Here is a 21120-nt window from a genome sequence, read left to right on the forward strand (position 1 = left end):
GGCCGTGTTTCTTTGCTGCTGAGTCACAGCTGCCCTGAGGCCAGGAGTAGAGTGGGGAGGCGAGGACCAGCTCCATCTGTCATTAAAGTTTGGCCAAACATGCATGATGGTGATTAAATCAAGATCATCTCTTTGAGGCATTAATAAAGGCAACTAGGGCAAGATGGGGGTGGGCAGAAGGCTAAAACTGTACTGAGAAGATAGCAAGCAAAATCTGCGATTGAAGCAGAAGTGGCTGCTAATGAACAGAAAATACAAGGGAAGCAAAAGCAAAGTACATTGACACTTATAATTATAGCATGGACAGCTGTAACCAGACGCTAGGAAGATCATTTCATATAGCATCTCATTCCATTATCACAACAATCCTACAAGTATTATGGGATCCTTCCAAAGCCTACAGAAGTGGCAAACTGAGGTACAGGGAGATCATGTAGCTAGTTGAGTCCAACACTTTGATCCGAGTCTATACTCTGAAGGCTTCCAGTAACACCTGCAGGAATGGAAGGAGAGCTGGGGAAGTAACTGAGTCATAATAAATAGCAGAAATGGAGATTAGGGAGCAGCTACTTTTGCTGAGATCAGTTTTATTTCATAGGGTCTTCTAAATCCTGAAACTATAATTCTGACCATGAAACTCATCCTTTTCTCCTGGGAGACCTGACCGTATGGTCCTAAGGCCTCTAGCATCCTTACCCATTGGAGTATTCTAAAAATAATATAGGTAGAGACCTGGACAATGAAAACCAAGATGTGAAGATGTGAGGAGAGAGAGGTCCAAAGGGAAACATCAATTAATATAAATGCCCTGAGATAGAAATGAGTCTGGCATGCTCTAGTCTTAGCAAAGTCCAGTTTAGCTCTATGCTCACAGAGATTCTCTCTGTGCTATTTCAAAACCCCTAGACCTTAGAACTACGAGAGCGACTGACACAAATAAAGGGCTCAATAACCACTTGTTGAATGAATAAATGAAAAACAGCATGAATGAAAACTGAACAATATTTGGGCATTGGGCATTGGTGAATGGAAGTCAAACATTACCAAAATGGCAATAGAAGAGGAAAGACAGCTCGAGCATTTAAAATGAGAAAACTTCTTAATTCACAAATTTGTTCGTGATTAGCCTCACTTCTTTGTTTATATTTTATTGTACCCGATAGCCTCATGCTGTTTACTTGGCTTCACAGACCTTGTGTTTTTCCAAACAAACATAGTGCTCATTAAAAAGGCCATTTCTAGCTTTTCATGAATGGGGAATAATGCCAATATTTGACAACTTCATTTCATCGGGCTGTTCATCAATGTAAAATTATTAGGATCATTTATTTCTAAATATATTCTGGATTGATAGCTAAATCAAAATCAAATAATTGCCAAATTGGCTACAGATACATTTTAATAACTTCAGTGTCCCTCATTACCCACTCTATAGACATGCTCTTTGACTAACTCAAGTTTTATGTTAGATAGTAATGCATCTCCAATATAAGCTGTAATTATATGTAATCATGCTCTCTGGGATACTAGAACCAACAAATTCATTGAAAATCTACAAATAAAATACTTGCCATCCATTTTGTTTCCTATTTTGAAGCTTCTCAATTTCACCCCTACTCTAGTCATGTTCTTGTATTCCTTTATCCTACGACATGGGATCCATCTGGTGTCCCAAGTTCTACTTCTGGGTCTGCTACTTGTATTAGAGCTGTCACCTGTTGGCACAAAATGTGGAAAAAATTTTTTCAATTTTTATGTACTCAATGAGCATTGGTCATAATTCTATGAGAATCTGGCAGGATCAGTCTGAGTTATAAGCACCAGGCTGTATGTACTGAGAATCCTCCCTCCCTTCAGATGATGAGTTATCAACCTTAAACCAAATCTCTTGGCTTCAACATACAGTTGTATTAGTTTGCAGGGATTGCCATAACAAAATACCACAGACTGAGGGGCTTAAACAACAGAAATTTATTTTACAGTTCTGGGGGCTAGAAGTCTAAGCTCAAGATGTCAGCAGGTTTGATTTCTTTGGGGGCTTCTCTCCTTGGAAGCTGATGGCCGTCTTCCTTCTGTGTCCTCAAGTAGTAGTCCTTCTGTCTGTTGAGTCTGTGTTCTCATCTCCTCTTCTCATAAGGATACCAGTCATATTGGATTAGGGTCCACCCATATGATCTCATTCTACCTTAATTACCTCTTTAAAAACCCTGTCTCCAAATACAATCATATTCTGAGGTACTGGGGGTCAGAACGTCAATATATGAATTTTGAAGAGACACTATTTGGCCCATAACATTCCCTCATGACATAGCCCCTAGAATAATCTTGATGGCTATGCTGTATTAAGTTTCCAGACGTAACCAAGGTACCTCAAACTCAAACAAGGGTCTCTGCTATACGCAGATGACTCTGGCAGTTTATTGGGCAGACAAAGTGAGGAAATCAGTGAGTAGATAGTTTTGCTGTTCCCGAGGACAGACATGTTGTTTTAATGAAGTCATTATACGCTAATTATGTTTGTGTACATGTGTTTGTGTGTGTATGCAATTTTGAATCTGAACAACCAACATAAAAAGTTGCTTTTATAATCCCATTTTGTACACATGAAAAAAATCAAGGCTCAGGAAAGTTATGTACTGTGTAAAATGGCAAGATTATTGGTCAGAAACCTGGGATTAAAATTCTGATTTCTATAATTTGAAGATCCTTATACTGTTGCCATTGCATAGTGCTGTCTCTCTAAAGACTCAACTTCATTTTGAACAAGCTTATGAGAAAATTACTAAATGAGAGTCTGTGAAATGTTCTTTTCTTCTTTCATATTTGCAGACAGTAACCTAGTGCTTTTGTTGAATTTACAGAGGTGACTCAACTGCGAAATTCAGTTCAAGTAGACTGAGTCAAAAGATATTAGAAGACCTAAAATCTCACCAAGGGAGCAGCAACTTGGACCACCTGTGCTTACTACTGATGGTAATGGCAGAATGCTCATGCATCTTAAAGCTGCACTAATTTAGAACCATTCAACTTAAATACAATCTCTATTACAAATACAGTTTTTGTCCATTCGTTTGTAAATCACATCTGGCAAAAAGAGCCAGATGGCTTTCCCCAAATTTGGAAAGTACATTTGTAATGGCTTAGCATACAAAAATTCATGCTGGGATCTCTGAGAGAAGTCTTAAGGGATGAGGCAGTTATCCTATAGTCTAATAGAAACATAACTAGAGGTTATGCCCACACAAAGAGACATGCAATACCTACTAAGATGCTATAAAATAATAACTGTTACTTTAGCTAGAACCCCCAGATCATTAGTCACCATGACATATTCTTGGAAATACTGATGTTGGTGACTCAAAATGGCAAGTTAAAATTGCTTCTTATTTGGGCAGAGATATTTGGAGCATCAGAGGTATATTTAACAATAGTTACCAACTCTAATTGTACTGGCTAGGCCAGAAGTTTTACATAAAAGGATACAGTATACAATTTTTTACTTCACATTATATTTACAACAAAGTATCTTGCACCCACCAAAAAACAATCTTGACAACTGGAAAAAAGCCTATTAAAACTGGAAGCAGAAAGGATGACTTCTGTTATTAAATAAAAAATGATGGAACAGGAAATTATTTGTAAAATGAATTATTCTGTAGCAAAAATCATGATATAACAGAAAAAATATATATTCAGTGTACAGTCTTGAATGAGATGCTCTAATCCTATAATATTTATATCCTGAAGTTTTCCTTGATTTAAACCTTAGCCTGGAAGGTTAAACTGAGTTTACTGATCTTCCTCAAAAAAGTGCAAGACTAGGAAAGCAAAACTTATTTTTGAGATATATCTTAGGGGTATATTATAATCACAGTATTTACAATTACAGAGAATTATAATAAATGTTCTATAATATTTAGCTGGATTTACTGGACTGTGTATGTAGGAAACATTGTTTTTTAGTTCTCCAAAACATGGTTTGTACATTTATATATTTTGGTCATGACAGGCCACTCACTTCTCATATTGCTAAATGACAATGGAATGAATTACTGATAAAGGCAATCATTTCACAGCCCAAGTCCATAGAGGAAAAAAGAGAGGAAACAGACAGGGGAAGCTACATAGATTATGTAATTGTGTTTTTTCCATGTTTAACAAAATATACACATGGACAAAAAATCATATAGAAGAAGTCTAATTGTTATATTTGGCTGAAAGTATTATTTTGAATCCGGCACTGAGAATAGCACAGACACTGGCAATCCTGTAACAATGGAATAGGCTTTTAGAATAAGCAAAGCTCTTAATTAAGATAAGGTAAAGGTGTGATTTTTGGGTAAGCTCTCTCTTTTTTTTTTTTTTTAAAGATTTTTTATTTTTATTTATTTGAGAGAGAGAGAATGAGAGAGAGCAAGCACATGAGAGGGGGGAGGGTCAGAGGGAGAAGCAGACTCCCTGCCGAGCAGGGAGCCCGATGCGGGACTCGATCCAGGGACTCCAGGATCATGACCTGAGCCGAAGGCAGTCGCTTAACCAACTGAGCCACCCAGGCGCCCCTGGGTAAGCTCTCTTTTATATAAGCTGTGCTCCTTCACATGTCACACAGTAAAGATTATTTTATAATTATATTCATACATTTACATACACTTTAAAAAAAAGATTTTAAGAGCAAAATACATAGCTAACTACTCTGAAAGATTTTTTGGTGAGAGCATCTTTCTATAAATTACTGCAATACTTGGATAAATGTTTAAATGTTTAAATTACCAAATAAAAGTAGAAGAAAAGTAACTTCTTTTTCCTTCTAGAATACATAAATGATATGTATCCTTTGAGCAGAATTAAAATTCAATGACTGATAACAAGACATTCAATAGAGGGCAATTCAGGAATCTTCCACTAGATCTTTTCTGAAGATATTTGTGAACATTGGGTATGCAGTTGCAATATTCACGTACATTGACTGAGCTGAGTCAAATAAGACTAAAACACACTGATGTTTAAAAACTCTGCCATATCCATGACCTTAATTAATTCTGACAACATCACTGTGAGGGTACAATGGTAGAAACTATCATTCCTCTTTTAAGTGTGCGAAAACCTGGGAGTTTCAAGATGATTACCAATGATCACATGGCTCTTCTATGGCAGAATTGGTACTACCATCTGCTCTTTTTTTCAGGTTTGGGGCTTTAACTCAATCACAAATTAGTTCAAAATAAATTACAATTACATTAAAATAATCTAGTACATTGATTTGGTCCTTCTGTGAGATTGCTCTTGAATTACTTTTCAGATCAAAGGCTCTTTTCATTAAATGATGCTCTGAAGCCATTTCACTGATCCTCTAGCTGAACTGTTGAGTGACTGGCTGACCTGTAGCGAACCCGCAGAAGTGAAAACAAAGAACAAAATCACTGGGGGAAAGTGGGTGGCATTTAAAATTATAGCTTATATGATTTATAGTCTAGTTATTATTTTCCTAACAAATGAATTGTCTTTGTTCACAAATCTAAAAATGATGTTTCCAACACGTGAACTGTTTTGAAAAGTAATTGTTTAAAAAATTCTATTCAAATATGACATTTATCCAGCACATGAAATTATCTGCTGCTCTAAATAGACCTCAGATTTGGTCACCATTGTTTGGTTACTGAAAGAAGTTAATCAAGATTTATAATTTTATTCAGTTTCCATCATGGCAAGAACAGATATGCCAGAGTTGATAAAACCTTAGGATGAATTTAATTTTAGCAAGCACAGCAGAAAAAATAAATGATGGAATATATGAGCAATGCAGACAAATGGAGAAATGTCTTAAAACTGGGGTTTTTCTCTGTTCCAGTGATTAAATTTAATTATAGCTCTCTAAGATTTGTTGGATACTTTTGTTGTGGTATTGTATATTTTGTTATAAACTTTTCTTTTGTAATAAGCTACCTGAACATAAGTTTGTTTTTCTATGTAAAATTAAAGTGTAATCTGTGACTAAATCATCATATAATAGTCCACCCTCAAAACCTAGTATTTTAGCTTTTTACAGAAGTTGTGATGACCTCATTCGTGCTGCCCCAAAAAAGAGAAAATAAATTAATCAAACTTTAATTGCCAAGGTGCTTCCTAGGAAATGGACGTTATGAGATGAATATTAATTTATCTTATTTACATTTTGCAACCAAACATAAAAACTTTACATTTCACTGTTTGGATTAACAATGTACTAGGCAAAAGGACAGGTAGTAGTTTGTTACATTTCTAAAAGATAATTTTAAAATTCTTGATTCTTAGAAATATTGCATTTGCTTAAACACGTGAGATCTTGGGGTGCCTGGGTGGTACAGGTGGTTAAGCAACCCGACTTTTGGCTTTGGCTCAGGTTATGATCTCAGTCAGGGCTGTGAGATGGAGCCCTGAGTAGGGCTCTGCACCCAGCGTGGAGTCTAAGATTCTCTCTGTCTCCTTATGCCCCTCCCTCCCTCTCTCTCTCAAATAAATAAATCTTTAAAAAATAAGTGTGAGGGGTACCTGGGTGGCTCAGTCGGTTGAACATCTGACTTTTGATTTTGGCTCAGGTCATGACCTCAGGGTCCTGAGATAGAGCCCCATGTCAGGCTCTGCCCTCAGCAGGGAGTCTGCTTGAGATTCTGTCTCCTTCTCCCTCTGCCCCTCTTCATCCCCTGCCCCATGTCTGCTCTCTCTCTAAAATAAATAATCTTTAAAAAAATAAATTTTTTTTAAAAAGTGTGAGATCTTACATTTTTAAAAAGATAAATCAAAACCTGGAGTATACAAATATCTAGAAAGAAGACTGATTTCATAATTGAAATAATGGTAAGAGAATTTTGTTCATCCTTTGCTAAGAACAAAATGAATCCATTGTTTTACTCTTGTAATTACATAACAGAATATTATTCAATTCATTTATACATTTACTTTTATCATTATTCTATCAATACTTATTGAACATCTATAATGTGCCAGACACTGTGTTGGGCAGTATACAAGACAATCTTGTCAGTTCTCAGGAAACTTAGACTCTAATAGAAAATTTTACACTTTGTAAGGAGCTGTGTTAAGGTTAAGGATCTCTGCTTTCAAGAAGTGTGCTTACTTTGCTCCCCTCCATTAGTAAGGGGAGAGGCGAGAGTGATTTGGGTAGAACATTTGAGACTGCGGTGGTGGGGGGTGGAGGGGACGGGGGTGCCCAAGTAAGTGCTCCAAAAAGGGGGACTGTCACAGTCTATTGTTTACATACCACATATTATTGATAAGTTTTCCCTATGAATGGAAATAAAGTCAACAACCAAGATCCTTAAATAGCAGATGCTGTCTTGCTTTATCTCATCATCAATTTGTTAACATTAGCTGTAAAAACTCTTCTTCTGCATATTGACAGCAAGCTGCAAGAAGAGATTAATAAAACCATCTCTATTCAAATAATGTTCTAAGTATAGAATATATAAAAGAGTAAAGACTCCAATTGGTTTATCTAGTATTTATTATAGGTTATTCATTATTAACAGGGAGAGGAATAATCTATAGTACAGTCTAACATCCCCTCCCCCAAGAGTAGTGTTAACTGGTCTATAATAGTTATAATTTTTACTATTTGGGAAGGCTAGGAGATAGACCTAAGAGGGCACCAGAGGACCAAAAAGTGGTATATTAGGGACATTTATTAGGTTCAGATTGAAAAAGGTAATTAAACTGCTTTATCATGTGGATGTATAAAAATATATATCAGACCTCCTGTCTTAACAAGGCCCAAAGGTTATTACTAGAGTGAGTGACCATACATTTTGGTTTTCTTGGGAGAGTCTCAGTTTACAACTGTTACTTGGGTGTTATTGATAGTGCCTCCTTGTTCTTTCAAAAGTGTTATATTTTGTGCAATAAATTATATCGTTACCCTAGTTAAAGTTCACAGAATAACTGAGAGACTTTTAAAAATTTATTTATTTATTTATTTTTTAAAGATTTTGTTTATTTCTTTGAGAGAGAGAGAGGGAGAGCAGGAGCAGGCGGAGGGGCAGATGGAGAGGGACTAGCAGACTCCCTGCTGAACTGGGAGCCCGATGAGGCTCCATCCCAGGTCCTTGGGATCATGACCTGAGCTGGGCAGACGCTTAACTGACTGAGACACCCAGGCACCCCATGACTGGGAGATTTTTAAAAAATAGATTTTGAAGGCCAAACTATAATGAAGGTTATGAGAGCAAATCTTTAAAGAAAGTGTTAAATTTATACATAATATTTGATAAAAGTATGCAACTGGTCAGAAGTTAGAAATAAAGGTATGACTTGCATTGACATACAGTAAAAAAATGTACAGTGGATTAACTGATGGAGTAATTTGGGATATATGAGAAAATTGAGGGGATAAAGATATTTGAATCTGGATCTTCCATGCTTTATATGAGTTGGAGTAAACCTTAAGCTCATGCAATCTCAGAATGTTACAGGTGGAATGGAGCTAAGAAATCATTTCATTCAAGCTTATTAATTTATGAATGAAAGCACTTGTCTGATTGGGGTCACAGAGTTCGTTGCAGAGTTAAGACTAGCTTAATGTAAGGTTTTTTTTTTCTTCCCAATCTATTACAAAAAGTCTAAATCAATTGTTGGGTCATTGTTGAATCCAATATTAAGCAGACATAACACAAGCACTTTCAATTGAAAAAGAAAATTAGCTGTAAGGGAAGTACTTAAGAAGCCAACACTAATCTACCTTCAAACTGTAAAAGTAGCTGGTCTGTTAGTAAGTGCCTGAACTGTAATAATTCATACAGCAGCAAGAGCAGAAGCAGATTAGCTAAACTTACTCTGAACTGGGGCTTGATTTAAAGTTATACCTTTTGTGTTTGCACAGGCGTATGGGTATGCATGGGGGCATGTGTTTGAAAACAGAAAGGGCAGGGGGATTGGGGGAAATCCAGAGGGAGAAGAATAAGTAGGAGAAAAAAGCACATTAAAAGTGGAGAGTTCACTATGTACTTAAAGCACACCTGAATCTTGCAGATGTAAGGTTAACCTTATAGGTGTAAAGTGTTATATTTATTAATAAGTTAGTTTTCTTAGAGTTCTGTGAAATTATGTTCCTAATTGTGATTTATCTATTTACCTGATAAAATCCAAGTAAGGGGTTTTGCCAATATTAATGATCACCATCTAATGACATTTGCTTTCAAGAGCATCCTGAAACCTCATGATAGAAATAGAAGGGATATGTGGTTTTATTTTAACAACAGATTTTTTTCCATCTACAAGAAGCATAATGATTATTTTCCCAGAGCTTTAAACTTTCCATTTGAATGGTTCTCTAACACACCAGTTTCTTCCATTTCCATCCCCATCCAACAACCCATCCCCAATTTACTTTTCATCTACTTTGACAAATTTATCCTAGGTAACTCATTTAACCCTAGGCTCTGTTTAAGTATCACTTTCTCGGGAAAGCCGTACTTTACTCCTGTCACTACCTATTACCCCAACTAGGTTAAAACTTGCAGTTAGTTTTTATAAGTGTGAAGTACTATTGCTATATTATTACTATAAAGTCAGAGTCATAAAGAATGAGTTACCTTCCCAAATTCATGACTAGTAGAATGAGTGTCAAGAGTATCTGAGTACTGCCCATCAACTTTTCTCTCCTTATACTTTGTGTTCTTTTTTATGCAATTCACTTTGAGATCTTCATTAAGGCAGATAGTACCTTCCTTCTCTCCAGGGTTCTTGTTTAAATGTTCCTGATTTCATTTAGCTGATATTTTTCTTGCTCCCCTCTTGCTACCAACTGCTTTCCTTATTTTTCTTCTTCTGTCAGTCTTAGAGCTATCTGTGAGGGGCCGAGGGGGGCAGGGAACAGTACCTTTTGTGTTTTAGGCTAAACCTCCTAAATTACCTATAAAAGGTTGATATGCGATTTCTTGGCTGCTAATTCTTTGAATTTGGAATGTATTTTAGAAATGATGCAGCATTAGTATCTCTGATATATTTTAGTAAAAGACGTGATAGTAATACAGGCAGCACTAGCTCTGCAAAGTTGTGTGGATTGTAAAATTGACCATGCAAGCTGAAACAGTGCAAAGCAATCCTAATAAATGGGAAGAATTAAGGTCATCTGATCACTTAAAAATTTTTTTTGTCAGAATATTAAAAATTCTTTTATTTTCAGTGAATAAATATATGGGGAAATTAAAAAATGGTAAAACCAGTATTTATTTAGTACACTGTTAATATAAGCATTAGAAACATTGAAAATAAATGTTTCATTTGTATTAAAATGTATCAAATTTAGTTTCAACAATACTTGTCTTATTCTCATACATAAATCATGATTTAGGGTGAGCATCTTTTCTAAGCCTTGGCAAACTGTCATAATCCTTCCTAAATTTGGATCAGTTGCAGCTGTATTAGTTTTTATTGTTGTGTAACTACTTATCACAAACCTAGCTGCTTAAAAGTCCTCACTTAGCTCACTATTCTCCAGCCCCTAAGTCAGGGCATGTTTGGCTGAACTGTCTGCTTAGGGTCTCACAGGCCAAAGACAAAGTGTCAGCTTCTAAGCTCATTCAGATTGTTTGCAGAATTCACTGTTTCCAGGGGTTTTGGTCTAAGGCTCCCCTTTCCTTGCTACCCATCAGATGGAGGCCACTCAGCTCCAAGATGCACCTGGATCCCTTCTCACATGCTTCCCCTTCATCTTTGAAGCCAGCAATGGTGCACTGAATACTTTCTGCACAAATCTCTCTGATGTCGTCTTCCACTACCAGATGGAGAACACTTGGTTTTTAAAGTCCTCTCCTGACTGGGTCAAAGTCCAGCCAAATAATCTCCATATCTTAAGGATAACTGACTTGGCACTTTGCTCACATCTGCAAAACCCCTTCACAACAGAATTTAGCTTACTGTTTGGCTGAATAACCTGGTGACTAGAATCTCAAGACCATCTTTAGAATTCCGCCTGTAGGCACATTTTACCCCATGCCCTCAATATTTTGAAATATCTCTGATACCCTTTAATGTCAAGTATACTAGTAGATTCACTTCCTCTGAAACATCTTTATTCTTTTTGTTACATTTCTTCATTTCTATTGGTAATTTTGCCTTCCTTAAGTTCCTCTGGCTGCATATCTTGGGTCCCTAGAATATTGGCAGTGTCATTATTCCCATGGTCAGTCATCTTCTGATCACATCTGATTGCACTTTCAGTGCCACCACCTTGTTTCTTTGCTGCACTGTTACCTTTACATTATAATTATAAAGATGACAGTGCAGCAAAGAAAACAAAATGACCCTGTGGGTTTATCAATGGGAAACAAGGAGGCAAACACACTCTGCTGTCTGTATAACTAAGCAGTGACTATTCACCAACAGAGTGTGCTCCATGATGATTCTTTCCTTCATCTCTCTTTTCCAGTTTGATTAAACTGAGGTTTCACCATATACATTTTTTAATTTTATTGGCATACATTCTTTTCATTTTGAAAAGTTCTATTCCTTTCATTTTCATAACTGCATCATCATTCTCTCCTGTTTCTTGTTCATAATTCCATCCATTAACTTAAGGATTTAATTTATGGCCTTTATATTCTGCATTTAATAATTCTATTTATGAGAAAGGAGTACGTATTTGTAGAGATTCAGCAGAAATAATACTCTACAGAACTTTCTCTTAATAAACAGAATTATTAAATGCATAATATGAGCTATAAGAGAAATCTTTAAAGAAACAGAAGTTTCTTTCATTGCCAAGTTTATATTTTGTGAGGGACCCAAAATCTATCATGTAGCCAAGAGGTATAGTATCATCTTGGACACGTTTTATTATATAATTTTCAGGTAGAGTTTTTTCCAACTAGCAGGGTAACTAACTATGGGATAACAAGATTATGGGTACATATTCCCAAAGGAAATGATGATGATGATATTTTTATTATTTTAATTAATTTTACCTCAGGCCATGGCAGAAACTTTATCTGTTCTCTCTGTAGTCAGGAAGGTCTCTCTTTTACTCTGCCCATTCTTTCAGTAAGGATGCAGATTATTTCAGGTATCTTGTGTATATATATATATATGGTGGCATAATCTCTCATTCCCATCTGAAAGTTTCTGATATTTGTATGTTTCTCAGTGCAGCCCCATTTTCTATTTTTACTTGTATCTCTGGTTTGTGCTCGTGTGTGTGTGTGTGTGTGTGTGTGCATTTATAAGGGAAAGCTGGATGTTTCCCTTACTTTCTTGGCAGAATAGCAAGACTCTTAAAGTATCTTTATTGCAATTTTTTTTCAGCATTCAGATGTTTTGCATCAAGAAGTCTTTCTCCAATATCCAGACCATATACACATGGAAGTAGAAGTCTAGCTCAACATTTTGAGTATACTTTTTAATTACATACACATATACCCCTAAACAATATATATAGCATTGGTTTGCATATTGTTAAACTTCAAATGAAAGGTAGCAAATTATAAGAATATATGTTTTACTGAATATTTGTGCAACCCTTGTAATCTTCATTTATATATAGGGACTATTTTTAAATGGGTATTTATATAGCTTTCAATTTTTTCCTATTACAAATAATGCTACAAGAGCTAGTAGACATATTGGGGTGTTGGTTATGCTTATGAACTGCTGTATTTCAGATTGTTTTCCAAAAATATTTTTATCAATTTACACCAGCAATGTACAAGTTTTAATTGCTCTGTATGCCTGTCAGAGTTGATATCATCACCTTTTTTATTTTAACCATACTGAGTGGTATAAATTGGTATTTCATGTTTTTAGTTTGCATTTCTCCGAACCTAAGTAAACTTTTCATATCTTTTTTGCCATTTGGATTTCTTCAAGTGAGCTGTTCTTTTACTTTGTCCATTTGTCAACTGTATAATTATTCTGTTAATAATCTTTACCAGTGGGGCGCCTGGGTGGCTCAGTGGGTTAAGCAGCTGCCTTCGGCTCAGGTCATGATCCCAGGGTCCTGGGACTGAGCCTCAGGTCAGGCTCCCTGCTTCTCCCACTCCCTTTGCTGCTCCCCCTGCTTGTGCTCTCTCTCTCTGTCAAATAAATAAAATCTTTAAAAAATAGTAATAATCCTTATCAGTCATAAGAACTACAGCACTTCTACTAGCATGTCATAGCATTTTGTTGCTGTTTTTTGTAGTATGACAGGCGCAGAAAGTTTTACATTTATGATAATGGTCCAATATGTCAATCTTTTATTTTGGTGCTTTTACTTAAGAAATTTTCCCTTGCCTACAATTATATACATACACTCCTATATTTCCCTAGAAAGGTTTGGTGTTCTACTTTTCCATAGTAAGTCTTAAATCCACATGATAGTTTTTGTAGGTTTTAATATTTATTTATGGGTAATCCATGCCAGAACAATATATTGGTTTATAAGCCACTGATTTTAATACATCGGGATTTGGATTTAGTCATGGATCAGAATACCATTAATGTGTGTTTTCCATTTAATTCTGAACTCTCTATTCCATTTTGTTTCTGCACCAAAACCAAACTATATAAAATATTGTCAAAAAGATCTTGTCTATTCTTGCGCCTTGCTTTCATATAAATGTTAAGATTAGCTTGTCAAGTTTCACAAAAATATGTTTGGGTTTTAATCAAGATTACTTCCAATTCATTTATTTGGATTGATGATAATGAACTTCCAATCTATGAACATCCTATCACTTTCCATCTATCTGGGTTTCTTCAATATGCCAGAAGAAAATTTTATCATCTTCTCCATAAAACCTTACACTTCTCTTGTCATATTAATTCATAAGACTATCATAATTTTTGTTACATTATAAATGTAATGTTTTAAAATTTCTATTACTCTGATTTTGGATATTGATCTTAATATCCAGCAACTTTACTGTATTCTATCATTACTTCCAGTTGTATGTTCATAGATTCTATAAAATTATCCATTTGGATATCATCTGAGAATGAGAAGCTTCTTCCAATTCCTGCTTTTAATGAGAATGCTTCCAAGTATTCACCATTAAACAAAGCAATTGTAGATTTTTAATACATTATTTTATGAAACTTTTTTAGCCCTTGTTTCTATTGACTAATAAGTATTTTTTAAAATCAATAATTGGTATTGAACTTTAAAACCATTTTTTCTGTTTCTATTGAAATTTTCACATGGCTTTTCTCCAATGGTGATGATTTTCTGAGTCAAAATCTTTCTTTCCTGGGATTAACCTAACTTGTTGATGTTTATTTTTGATATTTTAATGGAGTTGGGGTTTGCCAACATCTTCGTTTTCTTCATCTATCTTCATAATACACTTAGCTTACAATCATTTGTATTTTGTGTATTGTCTATAAAACTCTAAGTGTCTAGTGTTTTTGTGTGTATATCTGGGTAGAGATGGGATTAGTTTAAGTTCTAGATGTATTCATTTATTAAAGACAAAAATTCCTTGGAATTATATTTTTAAATGTTTTTCATTTTTTCCATTCAATTCATTGCCTTTAAGTTTTCACTAGCACCTCAATTTTTTCATTCTGCTTTAACTGTTATTTTGTCTTTTAGTCCTTTCATTTATTAGTTTAAAAATTCTATTGCTTCAACAAAAAGCACTGGCCTAGCATCAGAATTCTACTTTTGCTTCTATTGCTTCTGTATTTTTGTTTTTGAACTATGAGTAAATCACTGCTGTTGAACATATTTTGTCATCTCTAAAATGAATTTAATATTTCCCTTTCAGCTCACATATGTCCAATGAGGCTCAAGTAACATGATTGAAAACGTTTTAAAAAACATTTTGAAAAAAATCTGGGGAAAAAAAGCCACCCAAGGATTTACAGGTGTATCTGCAGTATCTTTTTGAACAAATGCATCACTTGTAACAAACGTTACTGTCCAAAGCATCACTGGCATCTTTTGGAACATGAATGAGAATTAAACAGCTTGCATCCTCCACAGCAGACTGAAACTTCTAGTCTGATGTTACAAGTTATCTCTAGCTGATCTGAGAACCAGAAATTCACTAACCATGGTAACTATTTTGAAGACTAATGTGAAAGGGCATTTAATAAAGTATAAATGGTGTGCTTTTAGCACATTAATATATTCTCTTCATTTTATAAAATATTTTAAAAAATTATAAAAACACTTTAAAGTACCTCAGGTCCCAATGGAAGGCGCTACTAAATTATTACTGTGTGCGAAGAAAGCTCTTCCTGAATCCTTAACTACAGAGCATGCTTTATTTTGGGGGTCTTTATATTTGTCAACATCAAGTAACAATTAATTAGGTTCCTGACCTCATGCTACATGCTGTAGTTAAAATGCAGTATCCAGGGAGTTAAGAGGTATGCAATTTTTTTTTTTTTTTAAATATACAGATTACATTAGTTAGAAAACATGAAAAGAAAGTCTTAAAAGTCCTGCAGTCCAATAGACCCAGTAAAGCATTGAGATCTTGCAAATACCTCATTTCAGAAAACTAGGTTAGCACCAAATAAATTAATTCAAATCTAAACATACAAAATACCATACAAAAGTATTTGCTGTAGTGGCATTTAAATGTTAGGTGACTCAATACCATGGTACAGGTCTGTAACATCCCTGAGGTATTGTACTGAGATGGTTTTTCTGCTGGCCCCATTCCTATGATAATTTTTATTCATCTAAGTATTACTTCCAATTTGGGACTATTTCTTTAATGAACTAGAACATTTGGCAAATAAGTGATTTTGAACAGGACTAAGGAACACATACAATTTCTAAAGGAAGTGCTCCAGCTCTGGATTAGGAAGAGAAAGGAATAAAAATTCTCAGAATTACTCTAAGACAAACTGAAAGATCTAAAGAGTTGGGGTAAAAGAATAATGAAAAGTACTGGGAAAAAACTACCTTTAGAAAAGTCGACTCATTTTCTGCTATGAATCTTTTGTCTTTTTTTGAATCATTTGTCTTTTGAGAACAAGGATATTAGCCTGAAAAAGTGGTAAAAATGTATATATTAAGGTATCTTGAGTTCCACTTAAATAGAAGTAGCTTTCACGGTGGACTTAGTGACAGGCCTGGATTATATTTATTTTACCACCTAGTTTATTTTTCACTGGATCTTGCAGAAAGCTAAATTTGTAGGACTAGATGGAGAAATAAAGTTGGGCAAAGTTCCTCTACTTTGATAAAACTCCCATTCAGGAGAAAGTGACTAGGGTTCAACAGCAATTCAACATTTATTTTACTGTCAATACCTGAAAAACATGTACAATCTTAAAAGATGAACATACAGAGTCTAAATAAGGTCATTTTTTAAAATTTTATTAGTACTGTTTACCAATGGGGAGATGCAGTTTATTTACACCAGCAGCCATAGGGGCAAGGGGAATACACAGTTAGTTAGCAATCTGTATAGGATGGACTACTTATGCAAAAATAATAATCTCCAAAACAAAGAACAGTGGTGAGCTTCACTACACTTCCCCAATGATCCCAGCATGCGATAATGCCAGGCAATGGCCCCTGGACATGCGGTGGTGGGAACTAATGTATGGAAGAAAAAGCCACAAACCACAAAAATTTGTAAAGAGTCCCTTCCCCCCATACACACACACACACTCAAGATACATAATAGAATTACAGGGGGATCAATATACTTAATTGAGGAAGGAAGGAAGGATAGGAATTCTGCTGTTAGAGGGAAGATAGATAGGGAAAGGGAGAGTTCCTAACCACTGTCAACTATATGGTAGGGAGAATTCACTCCCCAGAAAAGAAAGGAGTTAGTTTGTCCCCTCAGGGCACCTGTTGGAGCTAGCCCACCTCATACCCATCCAGGACAGGCCTAGGGCTATTGCCCTAATAATGGGAGGGCAAAAAAACAAAAACAATAACCAAGAGGGAGGTAATATGAACCAACAGTTATTCAAAATTACTTTCCACTTCTTCCTCCTGTAACCAAGAGAATGACCAGAAAGGAAACAATAATGTCATAATCAGAGCTCCCTTTCTGAAGAAGAGTGGACCATGACCTTACCTTCAACCTGTTTCCCAGACATTAGCTGGAAGTAGGCCAGAGTTTCACTTAGACCCTCCTTTCCCTCTGCATCCCCTTAGAAGGAGATGTCTATAAAGTCAAGGGCAGATAACCCAATATTGTTTTAGCTCTTCCCAAGCTTTAACTTTCTAAAAACCACAATTCTTGAAGACCAATCTGTAACTATACCTCAACACTGACCAGGACAATTCTAGGGGGAGAATGCAGTAATAGACAGTCCTGAGGCCCTATCACTATGGTTCACTTAATGTCTATATGTAACAAAAATCAGCCCATACAGTCCAAACAGTTCCTTCTGGGATAAGGAAGGATACATGCACAGCAAGGGTTAGAGAAAATAGATCAGGACCCACTCCATCCCTGTGTGTGTCAGTCAGCCTTTACTGGTCTTCTGCTTAGGTCCTAAGAGGCAGTATCCAAATGGAGGTGGGAAGATGTAACTCCTTATGAAGTAGGACACAGCAGGAAGGCATCTAGCAAGGCAGTCCTATAGGAAAATGCTTAGGCATGACACTGCCTTTCATACACAAAAAATTACGTTCTCTCCCCATCTTAATCCCAACAGAGGAACCCACCAGAAAGATTCTTCTCTGGATCTCCTAAAAGAAAAAGGAAAAAAAAAACAAAAACCCAAGAAAAAAAAAACTTAAAAGAAGCCAAGGAAAGCGAAACTGGGCAGGCTTAAGAAGCAGGAGCATCAAGAGAGATGAATTGAAACTGGTCAGTGTGAAAGCAGGGTAGCAGGCAGCACCTGGGGTCGTGAGCTGCACCAGATAGGCAGTGGAGCAGGGGACAGTAGGAACATGGGGCCAAGCCAGACAGATGAGGCTGGGCCCCTTACTGGGGCACAGAATGAGGTAAGAAAACATTTCAAATAAAGCAGCACCGTTCCCGCTCACTTTGGGGTTCTCACCCCTCTACACTTCATAAACCCTCGATCAGGGAGTAAAGTGGAGGGTAGTTTTGATATGTGGCTCACATTTCCCATCCTTGCCTATCCCATTCCCTGACTCCTGACAACAAAAAGACAGCTCTTGTTGTCAAGAATGTCCAAAAGGGACTGAATGGAAGGGGCTGCCCCTCCTGAGGGGCAGAGGTGGTGACAGTCTAGATATTCACTAGAACAGAGCTTTGACTGCCCAACCCAAGAACAGGGGCATTCAATAGGATACTGTAGTCAGATGAGAGACGACCCAGTCTTGCTCCTTGGCTCCTAGTACTAACCCATTAACATAGAGGGCAGCTGGAAGAGGTCCCCTCTGGGCTCAGCTTTCAAATCACAGTCTCCTGCACAGCCATTATGCTCTTCTATAATTCAGGCCTAACCCTGGCAGAGGAGGCAGGTAGTGACCTGACATAATGACCAAGTCAGACACATGGACTGGCTAGGTAACTAGTAACTCAGAGTAAGAAAATGACTGCCCCACCAAACTGTTGTTCACAGCATAATATATCCAGATACGAATCTTGCAGTTTAAGAGATCGTGCATAGTTGCAGAGGCCCCTGCTACCTCCTTAAGGGATCATAACTAAATCCTCAGCCTGCCTGGATAACCAAGTTGTCCATTTAATAAGCCTATGCCACCGGGTGGGGTGCAAGACAAAGGGCTCTGTTCAGCAAAAGGTTAGCCCTTGTCCCCAAGTCCGTTCAAGTCACTGTAACGCTGGACCTTTGGGAAACTGGTAGCTTTGACCTTTTCTTCTTGTTGGAGCCAGGATCACAGAGCTTCCCCTACCAGATTCAGTTGTAATTCTTTTTCTTGGTTTTCCCAAATTGGAACTGTTAATATCCAGATCTCATACCTGACTTTCATTTGTCTTGGAGAAATCCAAATCAGAGGCTCAGAGATCAGAGGAGCAGTCCCATTGAGGCCCAACGATTAAGGCCTGACCATCAGCTATGTCCAAACTGTCAGTTATCCAGAAAGCCCTTGACATCAGGCAGACAGAAAGGCTGAGGAACCAAAGGATTTATACGCTGGGCACACAGCTGCTCACCTGTGCACTGGGGACAGTACAGGGATCTTGTGCACTTCCTGGTGTAGAGATCAACCTGCATGGTACGGTGCACAGGATGCACAGCTCCTCCTGCCCAGGGTTTCAAAGCTGATTCCAGGTAATATGCTTATAAAAGGATCCGAATTCCTAAATTCTCCACTTTGGGTTTTTAAAGGCTAGGATGTTCAATGAGAATTGGGACTTCGTCTGATTTTTTTTTTTTTCTTTTTTTTTTTTTTTCTTTTTTTACTTAGATACCTAACTTCTCCAAACCACAGGACCGGTCTATGTTATTGTCCTGGTCACTCTCTGACTCTCTCATGTTGCAGCTACTGGAATTCTGGGGGTGAGCGTTGCAGCTGCTGATCAGGCCCATTCCCAGATTCTCCAGGAAGGGAGCAAAGCGGGAGGCGGCATGCTCCTTTATCTTCCACTGGCTGAATGCCAAAATCCTTCACGCTACCAGTTTCTGCGAACTCCAGGTAGAAGTAGCCACACTTGACTGCCCGGTGCACCTCAAAGCAGAAGCCCAAACAAGAATCCTCTATTAGGTCTACGTATATCTCCTGAGCGATGGCCTCTAGCTTGTTAGTATCCAGGTTAGCCAACGAAATTTCCTCCATTTTAATTTGTAAACGACTGTGGAGAGGGCGCTCGTATTACTCACAGCAGCACCGGCAGCAACACGACGGGCTCCTCGGGCCGCGCCTAGGCCTAGAGGCCTGTCAGGGCCGCGTCCTCAGGCGGCGGGGGCGGCGGCGTCCGCGGTGCACAGGCAGAAGAGCAGCAGCAGCCAGCGGCGACTGCTCCGGAACCCCAAGTCCTTCAGCTTCTCCTGGCGTCTCCCGGGGTCTGGGACTTTGAGCTCGGGCTGGCCCGGGACTCGCCGCCGAACGGTCTCCGCGCCTCAGCCAGCACCCCCGGCCTCTTCCGCTCCCAGGTCCGGGCTCAGCCCCGCCTCCCGACTTCCGCTCCTCAGCCCGCCTGCGCACTGGCTCCGCGCAGACTCCCGGTGCTTCTCCCTCCGCGCAGCTTCCTGGGAATCCTCGCAATTTATGAATACGGTTGGGATGAACTAAACGGAGCTGACTTTCATTATCTCTAACGTAAAAGAACTGCAAAGATGCTATTTTATCTTGTTTTGTTTGTAGGTTTAAACATTCACTAATGAATTCAGCACACATGCTTAGTTGACTCCCTCAGGAAAATGACGAATAATGCCGTGCACATTTGTGGTATGATCCAAAATACGATTTTAGGAACGGTTCCCCGGATACGTTTGAAAATTTGACTTATATAATTGACTTGTAATCATTTATACTACTGCCGCACTTGTCATTTAAATCCACTAGATGGTGCAAGGAAACAAATTACAATATAGTTTATCTTTCAGTCTTTAAGATTTTTTTTTTTTAATGAAGAACTAGACACTGAAGACATAATTCACATATATTGATCCCATGAAGCTAAGGCGTTTATCTCATTTATAAGTCCGTTAAGTCCGTGTGATCATAAGTAGATCATCATTTACATCTCTAAAACAATGCAAAGAGAAATTTATACGTACATTCTCTGTTAAAGAGGGAAGAAATGTGAAATATGTTAAATACACTGGGAAATAAAGGAAGCTTTTCCTAAAATTATGCAGCATGAGTGTGAGACTAGATCCTGTCTACCTGAGTTTAAATCCTAGATCCAACATTTAGCAGTTCCGTATTTCTTTTCCTGAATAAAGCTAGTCTCTATTTCATGGTTAAGATTAAATAATTTTGTAAAATATCCTCATGTGACAGCGCCTTACATGTAAGCAAGCATTCAGTAAATGTCAGCTATTTTAATCATATTAGTTTTGGACCAGAATATATTCTAATAAAAACACTATAGTATTTCCTTCACTTTTCGCTAGTTTTTTGGTCCCTGCCACCACCGCTGAAATAGAGTAGCCTCTTGTTTTTTTATAATTTATCAAAAAATAGCTGTAACTAAAGAAAGAAAAATGTAAAAAATATGTTATCTCTCTGATTCTATAATTTCTTTTCCAGATTAAAGGACAATATAGACATACATTTTTCCAGGCAGATAC

At 37.3% G+C, this 21120-nt stretch overlaps 2 protein-coding genes across 2 annotated transcripts in view; both read right to left on the reverse strand.

Moving 5' to 3' along the window:
- LOC116642572 (calponin-2-like) overlaps positions 1–19098 on the reverse strand; it is a 33912-nt gene extending 14814 nt beyond the window's left edge. Inside the window, 2 exon segments of the mRNA XM_032421065.1 lie at positions 11082–11247; positions 19038–19098. Coding sequence (XP_032276956.1) covers positions 11082–11247; positions 19038–19098 — 227 coding nt within the window.
- A 97-nt stretch (positions 19099–19195) lies between these two features.
- Positions 19196–20017, reverse strand: ATXN7L3B (ataxin 7 like 3B). Its single transcript, XM_032420793.1, has one exon. It carries the CDS (start codon positions 19658–19660, stop codon positions 19367–19369), a length of 294 nt encoding a protein of 97 aa, XP_032276684.1. The 5' UTR covers positions 19661–20017; the 3' UTR covers positions 19196–19366.
- Between the last annotated feature and the right edge of the window lie 1103 nt (positions 20018–21120).

This window comes from Phoca vitulina, unplaced genomic scaffold (assembly GCF_004348235.1).
Source record: "Phoca vitulina isolate PV1807 unplaced genomic scaffold, GSC_HSeal_1.0 scaffold23, whole genome shotgun sequence".
NCBI lineage: Eukaryota > Metazoa > Chordata > Mammalia > Carnivora > Phocidae > Phoca > Phoca vitulina.

Coding starts and splice junctions, on each gene's coding strand:
- ATXN7L3B (XM_032420793.1), bottom strand. CDS start 19,660: ATGGAGGAAATTTCGTTGGCTAACCTGGATACTAACAAGCTAGAGGCC.